Below are 10,145 nucleotides of genomic sequence, written 5' to 3'. Positions count from 1 at the left end.
CAGCTCTCCTACACAGTGCACTGAAATAAGTTTCGTCGAAGTATTTGAGAAGCCTGCAGTAGTTGACTTCTAACAGGGGTCTCATTTTCTAAGCTGTTTTAGCATGGTCAGCATACTCAGTGTTCTTCCATTGTGGCTAATTGGACAAGTACTGGAGTGGAGTAACTTGAGTAGCTAGGATAGTGCTGCCCTCCAGCCAATAACTTTCTGTGCACTCTCATTTGCTGCAAAGCAAAGAAAACAGGGTTTGCTTAAATGACTCTGAGAACCAGTATCTTCTAAAGCTCTGTGGACAACTCACTGTTGCTCCAGCAATTCCTTCATTTTCTAAGGCTGCACTGCACAGAATAAAGGGGGAAGTGAGCAGACTTCACTACTTGAGTGTACTGATCTCTCTGACTGTCTCATAGAGGCAAGTAGAAAATACTGGTGAGTAGAAACTGACAAAGGAAAAGTGTGTTGCACTGTTGCACCTTTGATGCTGTTATCATTGACATCTTACATTGTTCATATTTTGGCTTCTACATAAGTCAGTAATTTTGGTGACCTTTGGTAACCTTTTTTCCTCCCCCTTCCTCCCCCTTCCCTGGAGTGAAGTATCTAAATAGGGTTTGTATTTATAGTTGCCCTTAAGCTGTGGGTGCAGGGTGAAGATCGAGTGAGAATGCAGTACAAGAGTTACACCACAGTTACAGCCTGTGTACAAGAGTGTGGCCTCAAACAGGTGTGTAGTAACGCACCCTGTTTTCATGGGGATCCACAAGTGGCACTGCAGCTGTCAGTACAGAAGCAGCACATCTGCTTGTGGGTACCCAGGTGCCCAAGAGGAACCTTCAGGTCCTAGCAAGATGCTCTGGGAAGTCTTGACAGCAGGGATTCAGTAAATCTCATAGTAATCAAAGCCTGTATGGCCATTTATGTACTTCATGCCCAGAAGAGCAGTTTAAACAGAAATCTGGAACCGAGGTGTTCAGTAATTCAGAAGGAGGCCAGTAGTAAACAGTTGCACTAAAGTTCATTTTTTCACATTAACTTCTGAAGCTGAAAAACCAGCTACCTGCAGAGTCCTATCAGTAAGCTTGTTCTTACCTTCAAATGATGAGAAATGTGGGAATAGTTCCATACAGCCAGGCCAGCGTGTGAGAGGCTATATATTACTTCTGAAGAAGAGACTTGTTACATTCTCTAAGCAGGGGAGCAGAATTTAAGAACAAAAGGATGAACAAAGCTGAAGCAGGGAAATAATTTGGGTATAGAAGGCAGCAATCCCTTCCACCAGCAGTCAGTCCAAAGAAGCAAAGGTTCTTACAGGTGAACCATGTTTCCAAGCCTTGAAATGAGGAAGAATGGCTCTTTCAAAGGGGAAATGTGTGAGAAGGAAGAGGATTTGTGCTGCCAAGGAAGAGGTAGACCAGAAAGCCAAGGGGGGGAAGCTAGTCAATGGGAATATGCTTTTGGAAGTTTGTGAGGCAACTCTACTGAATAAAGGAAGTGGAGCAGGGTGAAAAGAAGCAGGCAGTGATTTGTGCCGTGTGGGTAGAACTGATCGGAGACAACAAAGAGAAAAGCAATAGCATTTTTAAATCCACTTTTCAAAGTCTTTTCTGTAAGAAATGATTCTCTAAATGGCTGTTACTTGATCATGTACTCTGTCTCGCAGCATGAAACGTATCTCGTTGGTGTATTTGCAGTTAAGACCTTTCCCACACCTAATTTAGGTACTCTGGAAGTCAACTGAGGGCAGAGTACCTTCCTGGAAATAGATAAGGATCTCTAACTGACAACCTCCTCTTAAGTTAGATCCACGATTTCATCGTGTAATGGCAAGAATGGAAGGAATGAAGGCACAGATCGCTGCTGCTTGATAGACTTACACCCCTCAGCCATGCTCTGCAGTTTCTGCCCATGCTCCTGCTGGTGATGGTCCTTTGGCTCTCTCCCCTGGCCATGCAGTGAGTGACAGCCATGTACCAGCTGCCCCAGGACATGTAGTAAAGGTAGATGGGGTGCTGCGAGATTCTTATCGGTATGAAGATGCATTGTAACTGAAACAGTACTTAGCAATATCAGAGGGAAGTCCCTTCTCATTAACCTTTCCACATGTGGCTCTGTATGCCCCACTTTGTTAAACATTTAGCTGCTAGATGTAAATACAGGTGGCCTCTTTGTCACAGGCAGGTGGAGACTTCAGCAGGTCTGCTTAGGTGCAACTCTTCAGTTCTGCGTGCCTGTGTGGCTCCTCTGTGTTGGTCTGACACCGGTTATTCTTCATGAGAAGTGTGACATCTTGTTCACAAGCCATACTTACAAGAGGCTTTCTTTTCTAAGGGTTATCACAGTGGGTTTCTGCAGCTAAAAAGAACAAGATTGCTGACTGTCACTGAAGTCAGGTTGTGCAAGCTTGCTCTTTAACCTTTTTCATTCTGACAGTAATTACTGCGTGGGCAAGAAATGTTTTTACTGATGACGGTGAAAGATGTGATCTCCGGATGAAGGAGCTTTGTTCAGGTCTGTGACATCTGAAAGACAAAGAGCTGCTAACTAAAATACGTGTTGGCTCTTACCATGACATATCCAGCAGGGGTCTCAGTTCTGTGTGGAGACCATCACAACCTGAACAAGCTAAATTCAATGCCTGCCTTGAGAGACATTAAGCTTATTAAGTGGGACGGATTCAAGTGACAGTATCTACTTCTGATCTAATTGTTATCTGAGTGAGAGCGTTCTAATAAGCTTGTGGCAGCTTCTGCCTTTCAGCACATTGAGTAAGTGGGTCAGTTCTTCCTTCAGCTGGCCTGGGGGCGAGGGGAAACTGTCACTGCTAGGGCTAATGCAGTTCTTATTTGAGATGAGAGCAAGGGAGCTGCAGAGACTTGTAGCTGTGGTGTTAATATAAGGCAAGAGGCCACAAGATGAGCTCCAAAGACCTTTTTGTTCTGGCAGTCATGCTGCTATGCTGAAAAAACAAAAACATGTCCTGCTTTTTCCTATGAAAAGTATTTACTGCACTGATTTTTATAGAGGGCAGAAGCATCTCGCTGCTGCAGGCCTGTCACTTGCTGAATAAAACAAAAGCAAGGGCAGTATTTCATGTGAGCTTTCTATAACAGGCCTTCTGCAAAAATACATTTTATAGCAAGTGCTGGAATAAAAAGCTGAAGCTGGCTGGGAAGTTAGCAGCTCCTTGTTGAGCCTCATCTATCCTTTATTACAACATAACAGAAAGCATTTACTCTTCTAGCAGGCATGTGTGATTTTAATGTTCCTCTCCACCATACAACTCCCCCTTCAAAATTGCCCTTTAAGGATATGAAGCAGTGGATACTTGCTGTCACGTGTCCAGGGCGAAGTGAGAGTCACAACCCTTTTCTCTTTGGAAAAGCTCTATAGTGATGACAGCATCCCAGAACATCATAGAACTCATGCTGTGCGCCCCCACTTCTGTACTTCTCATGGGACAGTTGATGCTGAAAGCCGGGCTGTCTATCCTAGGCACTGTGAAGCAGTGCCATGCAGATGGACAAGTGGGGATCTATCAGAAAACTGAGCTATTCACACAGAAGTAAAATGGAAATGAGGGCCTTTCTTTTTTTAATGGTTCTGTTTTATTTAAATACAGCCCTGTATTAGCTGGTTAATAATATTGTATGTCTATCTTTGCCTTTCTACTGCAAGTGTAGCTTCTTGCAGAAACTGAGAGAACAGGATGAATATAAACCCCAGGCTCTGGTGTAACTTCTGTGGTAGATGCCTGTTAGCAGTGCTGTTTTACATGTCCATGCTATAGTATAATTTATGGGCTGTGGAAGCACGTACCTGTATTATTTCTTGCCTTTCAGGTGTTTCGTAAGTGACAACTGGAGCTTCCTGTTGTGATGAGACATCCCTGCTGGGCATGCTCAGCAGCTCCTCAGGGAGGAATACGTGCAGCCTGGGGTGCAGTCCTGACGTGGGTGCTGACACTGTTCAGTAGCTTCAAATAGCCAAGGGGAAAAGAAATACTTAAGGTAATTTAAGACCTAGGGGAGAATGCTGCTTAACTCCAGCTGTAACCCCTTTCCCTACACACTTGCTGTGAAATGTAGGCATGCAAGTTTGAGAAACACCACTTGAAGGCAGCTGTGACAACTTGTAAGATTAGGACCACGGACCTGGAGGAAGAAGGTCTGGAAGTGGTACTATCATCCATTTATGGTAAGGATATGAAAAAGAGGGCAGCAGAGAGTATTTTCTTTTTCCAAAGGACTTTTATTATTAAACACCTGGAACATTTACAAGTTACCACGGGCCTTACGCAGCATGGAAGTACTGCTTTATTTTCCCTGCCTAGTCTCCAAACTATCTACATGTCAGCCTAACTCCAGCTATTGGTTTTCTCCTTTCCCTTCCCCATGTCCTGGCAACAGCGGCACATTTACAATCCACATACTCAATACCTATGTCACACCAGTGAGCACTGTGCCACACACAACAGCTACCGCCCTACCCCACCTCTGCCATGGCCTAGGACCTGGGCCATGAAAACAGGACCTGCAGGTGCTCCTGAGCGCTGCTGCTGTGCCATTTCAAGTCAGGTACAGGATTATCAGCTTCTCACAATAAATACAATTTGTCCTCTAATAGGTTCCAGTGTAGATTTAGGTTCCGAAGATAAATAAAAGGAAATCTTTCAAAATGAAGATTGGCCTTTTACCGAAACTGCAAGATGGACAAGGCTTTACATTTAAACCGTTTATAAAGGTAGTACTTGAAGCAGACTGAAGAAAACACTCCCTTGTTAGGCATGTACCGTGGAGGGAAGCACAGGAGAGGTACTGGTTGCTGTGTTATACCTACTGACTGTGTGTGTGACAGACACATGCACGTTCTTTGGAAAAGTGAGGATGTCACTACAGGATGTGCTGCAATCAGCCTCTGCTTCCTCACTCGCTGGAGGGGGCCTTGCTTACGCTGTGCTATTATCCCTTCACTTTAAGTGGACTCTTCACCTTAAGTCACGTGGAAATAAGACTACACCAATATGATCTTAGATTTGCTCATGTCTAAACCATGTTTAGCTTCCTTCATCTGCAACAGAAAAGGGGTTAAGAGAATCTAACTGAGAAGTCAAGCCTTGTTCCCTTTGGTACCGGCACGAGCTTAACATCAAATAAACAAAATTAGCATGCTGCCAGGGCAAACTTTTACATACGCACATTTAACTTTAAATACTTGGGCCTCCGCATTCATTAGAAGATTATACTGTTAGACACGGGGGTTAGTGAAAGGATAAAGCTCATTTCCCTTCCAGTTTTCAAATCTGAATACAGAAAAGACCACCATTAAAAGAACACTGACTCCTTTCTTCCTCCTTCAGAGGCTACAGATGAACAAGCTCTGGAGGCTAAGTGTAGTTCCAAACAAGTGCCTAAAAGAATGTTTAGTCAACAGTATTTCCTCATCCTTAATAGCTTCCAGCCTCAGAAGTTTTCAGTAACATAAAACAATGGTGAAATAAGACACGGCAATACCAGGTGGCATTCTAACCAATTATAACAGTCTGTCAGGGTCTTGGTTAAAACTAAAGTCACACACCAAAGACAGGTGATCTGATGGGTAGTTGAATGAGGGCAGCCTGTTGGGCCCGATTTGCTCTTCAGTCAGCAAGCCCAGGGCTGAGTTCACATTCAAGGCATGCTGGGAGTACCAGATATAATCCAGTGTATGCCTGCACTCTCCTGAGGGCCTGATCTTCCAGGTGGTGTACGGGGGCTCCGACTGCCCATCAGGGCTCAGCAGCTTGTATGCGCTGTTTAAGTTGAGGCTGGAGTTGGAGAATTCTCTGTAGACCTCCTCAGTCGGCTCTGCATTGAAGTCTCCACAGATGATCAGAGGGATCTTTGCGCCCTGGGTAATGCTCTTCAGGTTCTGGAGAAGGTCACAGCCCTGCGCAGACCGAAACCTCTCCCAGCCAGTACGAGCTTTCAGGTGGGTGACGGCGATGCAGAACAGTCTTCCAGTTTCACTGCACTTCAGTGTCTGAGCTATGGCCACTTGGTTGGTCTTCAGCTTCATGGCGGTGAGCCGGATGTTTGCGCTGTTGATGAGCTCAAAGCGTTCTTTGAGGAAAAACAAGGCGCAGCCATCCGGCCCGTTGTTCTGCTCCACATCTAGGCACGGTGACCATGGCTTCGGGAAGAAAGTACACTGATAGCCCAGGCGGCTGAGGAGTGGCTCGAAGGTGTCAAAGTAGTGGTCGACTTCTTGCAGGCACAAGATATCTGGCTTGTAGGCAAGGATTTCCTCCAAGATGAGGCACTTCCTTTCCTCCCACTTCAGAGCTTCCATTGGGCACTGAATGAAGTTGTCTTTGCCTTCTCCAAGAGCTGAAATGAGAGGTGTGAAAGAAAGAAATCATCAGTGGCAAAAGTAACTCAGATTCGAGGCTTCTTCCCTTTCTTCTCAAAAGTCACCGCACTGTCTTCCACCTGTGGCTGCCACAGCTTATCTGAGACAAAATGCAGCACAGCGGGGTTTACTTAAGTACTGAATACGAGAGCAGTTCTTACGTACAGGACTGCCCTCTTGCACCCCAAAGGTGAGGCTGTTGCATAATTCAACTTACAGTCCTGACTTTAGGGCTCTGAAAAAAATCGATAGTGATTATTTGGAAGAACTAAGAATTCCTGTAATCCACCTGAATCCCCAAACAGTTCAGCGGTGCGCCTATTAGAAAACACTAGAGCTTTACAAAGAAATGTACAGAGAGATGGGTCTCTCTTCTGGGAGCTGACAACTAAAAGGGACAGGCACGGATTTTTTTGGACATAGCGTGTTCTATGACAGGCATTCAGAGCAACTTCTTTCCTCTTTCCTTCTGAACAGAAGACAAGCTGCCATTTCAAGTGCTGAAAATCTCCCTGTCAGCTGGGCCTTGCATCATTCATCTCTCTCCATTCACCCTGTCAGCCCTAGATATGTCTAACTGCATGGACATGCCTGCATTTAAAACTGGCTGCATTTGGTCTCCAGGCTCCAACCTGGCTCCTACCTTGGGCGAGGATATTCCATTGCATGACCCGGATGGGGCGGTGGTTACTGGCTGTGTTTTTCTTCAGGTCCACAAAGTTCCTCTGGAAGCGAGGCGGCCGTTTCTGCAGAACGAGCTGGCATTCCTCCAGCAGATCCTTGGGGTCTATGGGCTCCAGCTGCGCTGAGTCGGGCTGCTCCAGGCAGTCCTGGTGCTGGGACACGGCGCTGCTGCTCAGCGTCTTGGCGAGCGCGCTGTAGAGCCGGCTGGTGCTGTTTCCCATGGAACAAGCTGCAGAGGGAAAACTGGCATGAGCAATGTCCGTGTGCCTTACAGATAATCTCGTTACATGTGAGTAACATGGGGTTTGTGAAGGAACTTGCTCCCAAGACAAAACAAATAGGGTGCAGAGACAGGGATTAGTTCTGCTCACAGTCCTGTCTGGCTTCGCTTGTTATTGGGCGCCGCAACCCACATGCAGACCCTTTTGTTTAAGACAGCACGCAGGCATCCCATAAGGGGAGAAAGGAGGCTTTCATTCAGAACGGGAGGGCTATGATTAACTTCCACACGCTTTGTGAGAAGCAGAACAAAGTGTGCTTTTTTCCTCTTCACTGAGGAGAACCCAGCAGGTAAACAGGCACTGCCTGCTCCCTGTTCCATGCACAGCACTAATGAAGGCAACGCACTGCACAGCCCAGTACCCTGTTCCCTATGTGGATGGCTGCAGGCCCACAGAGCAGCGAGCAGCTGACTCACTGCCTCAGGTTAATATTTAATAGCAGCCTTCAACTGAGACTTCATTCTTCCTTGCAGCAGCAACTTTCCCCGAGTACTTGAGCAGGCTGACACCCTGGGGTGGGGAGTGGAGTTGTGGTTCACAGCGCTGCCTTCTGTGTGGGCTGGTGAAAGGCATGTGGTAGAGCCAGGCCTGGCAGGAGGGGAGGCAGCAGGACAGGAGCATGAGCAGCTCAGGGAATGAGGGGAGGCAAGAAATGAACGATCTTGCAGCAGGAAACTCACAGCCTTGTAAAACAGGTGCTTTTAAAAGCACTAAAAAAATACTTAAAGACATTCGAGATGTGTAAGCCACTGGAATATTGTGCCTGTTATGCTCAGTTAGGGGTTTCTTAGAGCTGTTTGAAGGCAGTACGTTAGGAAGAGAAACTTGGATGTGGGAAGTTCTCCATTGTCACCCTATCTCCATCCAGGAGAGCTCCCAAGGCTGAGAGGTGAGCTTCAATTCTAGAGACTTGGTCAGTTTGAACTATCATCCAGAAGCCAAGCACAACCAGAAGAGATACCATTTAATGGCCGGGGAACAGGGCACAGCCATGAAGCCCCTGAGCAGGACCCCAGCACAGCTGTGTGGGGATGGGAAGCACACCAGGAAACAGACGCTATCCCGAGGTTGCCCTTTAGCAGCAGGGAGTGAGCACAGGCAGCTCCCACTGCGTGATGTTGCAATGGGAAACGCCAGCTCAGCACCGCCTGCAATTAAGCAGTGTGCGTAAAAGAGGAAGGAAGAGAAAGGGACAAGAAGGCACCTTGTCAGCCAAGGTGTGGTCTTGGCCTTTTGAAGAACACAGCTCAAAGTCCAAGGCTTCTTTTGTCAGCCGGTGACAGGAGCGTAGTTTATTGTGGAGGCTCCGCTGTGTGACAGCCGTCCCGGTGAAGCACAGAGCTGTCCCGGTGTGACACAGCGGCTGCCTGCTGTCACACTACGCGTGCGGCCCTCGCTGCTGCTTGCTGCTCAAGCCCTGACTTTGGCAGGGAGTGGGAATGTCACGGTGGAACTCGGTGCCAGTCACAGCCAGAGCTGAAACCCTGTCCGAGTGACGCTCGGCAGTGAGCTCAGGCCGGGTCAGGCGATGGCTTTAGCGCCGGGCTCTGACCCCGTCTGAGGACACGGGCCCTGCCGGGTGGGCGACCTCGGGCAGCCTCCGCACTCGAGGCCGTGGTGCCGGGCGGCCGCCAGCTCGTTTCGGGCGGGAGGAGCGGGGCGTACGGCCACGGTGCGGGCGGACCGGGACCTCCACCGCCACCCGCGCTCGATCGCAGCCGGCCGTACGGCGGACACCGAGGAGCCGAAACCGGCCGACGAGGGGCTCGGCTGTGCCCAGCACCGCCACGCCGGGACTCGGGCGGACCCGGGCCGCGCCCCCACGCCCCTCGGTCCCTCCCGGCCGTACGGGATCGCGCTCCCCCCCGTCCCCTCCCGGCACCCACCTGCGCGGGGCGGCGCGGCCCCCGCTGCGGCCCGCGGGGCGGCGGGACCGAGTGGCGGCGGACGGCGGGGCCGCAGGGGCGGCGATGCGGCGGCGGGCGCGCGGCGAAGGGCGGGCAGCGCCGAGCAGAGGCAGCGCGCGGGGCCCTGGTACATGCTCCCGGCGGGGCGGCGACAGCGGCGGCTCCGCACCCGCCCCGCGGCGGCGCTTTTACGGGCGGCGGCGGCGGCGCGTCCGGCCCCTACCAGCTCCGACGGGCGGGGGAGCGCCAAGCGGGGCCGCCTCGCGTTCCCCGCCGAGATCGGGGCGAGGACCGCGGCGGGGTGTCCCCGATACCGCCCCGCGACCGTCGGTGCCGAGAGCGGGGCTGCGCAGAGCGGGGTCGCGCGGTGCGAGTCACCGAGTTCCCCCCGCTCGGCGCGCAGTGGGCTCGCCCGGCGGAGGTGTCGCCGCGGGCCGCGCCGTGACGGCAGCAGCGCCGAGTGACGTTCCTTGCGCGTCTGAGCACGGGGGGCGGTGCCGCTCCTGTCCCACGCTGCGGGGCGGCGGGGTGGGAGGGATGGGAGGGATGGTGTGTGGCATTTGGAGCTGACCCGCTGGGTGCTTTTGCTCGGCGCTGCCCTGCACCAGCCTCACAGCGCCGCGTGCCCGTGCAGCTCCATTATGCCCATAAGTGTATGCACTGGGGCTGCCCGCTTTTGCATTGTCCTCCTGCAGCCCTTAAGCGGCAGAGCTTTTTGTCTCCTTGCCTCTCGAAAAGAGCCGGCATGGCCGTGCAGGCGGCAGCCCGGGGTCAGCTCAGCCCGCTGCGGGATGCTGCGGGCTCTAAGTGGCAAAAACAGAGGTAACTAAAGAAGGGTAATTGAACAGCGGCGGTCGGTCCCCGTTTTAAGGCAGGCAGTTAGCGC

The 10,145-nt window shown here is 50.5% G+C and overlaps 1 protein-coding gene across 2 annotated transcripts; it reads right to left on the bottom strand.

Moving 5' to 3' along the window:
• Nucleotides 1-4,227: 4,227 nt before the first annotated feature.
• On the bottom strand, nt 4,228-9,407 carry NOCT (nocturnin). Of its 2 annotated transcripts, none has more exons than XM_015861083.1 (3): nt 9,239-9,407; nt 7,031-7,300; nt 4,228-6,365 (listed from the first exon to the last, which is right to left on the bottom strand). In XM_015861083.1, the coding sequence occupies exons 1-3, from the start codon at nt 9,390-9,392 to the stop codon at nt 5,530-5,532; spliced, it is 1,260 nt and encodes a 419-aa protein (XP_015716569.1). In that variant the 5' UTR covers nt 9,393-9,407; the 3' UTR covers nt 4,228-5,529. The 2 variants fall into 2 exon arrangements, with proteins under 2 accessions (XP_015716569.1, XP_032300283.1); XM_032444392.1 differs by lacking the exon at nt 9,239-9,407 and adding an exon at nt 8,557-8,915.
• Between the last annotated feature and the right edge of the window lie 738 nt (nt 9,408-10,145).

The sequence above is a fragment of the Coturnix japonica genome, chromosome 4 (assembly GCF_001577835.2).
Source record: "Coturnix japonica isolate 7356 chromosome 4, Coturnix japonica 2.1, whole genome shotgun sequence".
Lineage (NCBI taxonomy): Eukaryota > Metazoa > Chordata > Aves > Galliformes > Phasianidae > Coturnix > Coturnix japonica.
Note: the sequence above shows the minus strand (reverse complement) of the source record. Positions and strands in the feature narration are given on the sequence as shown.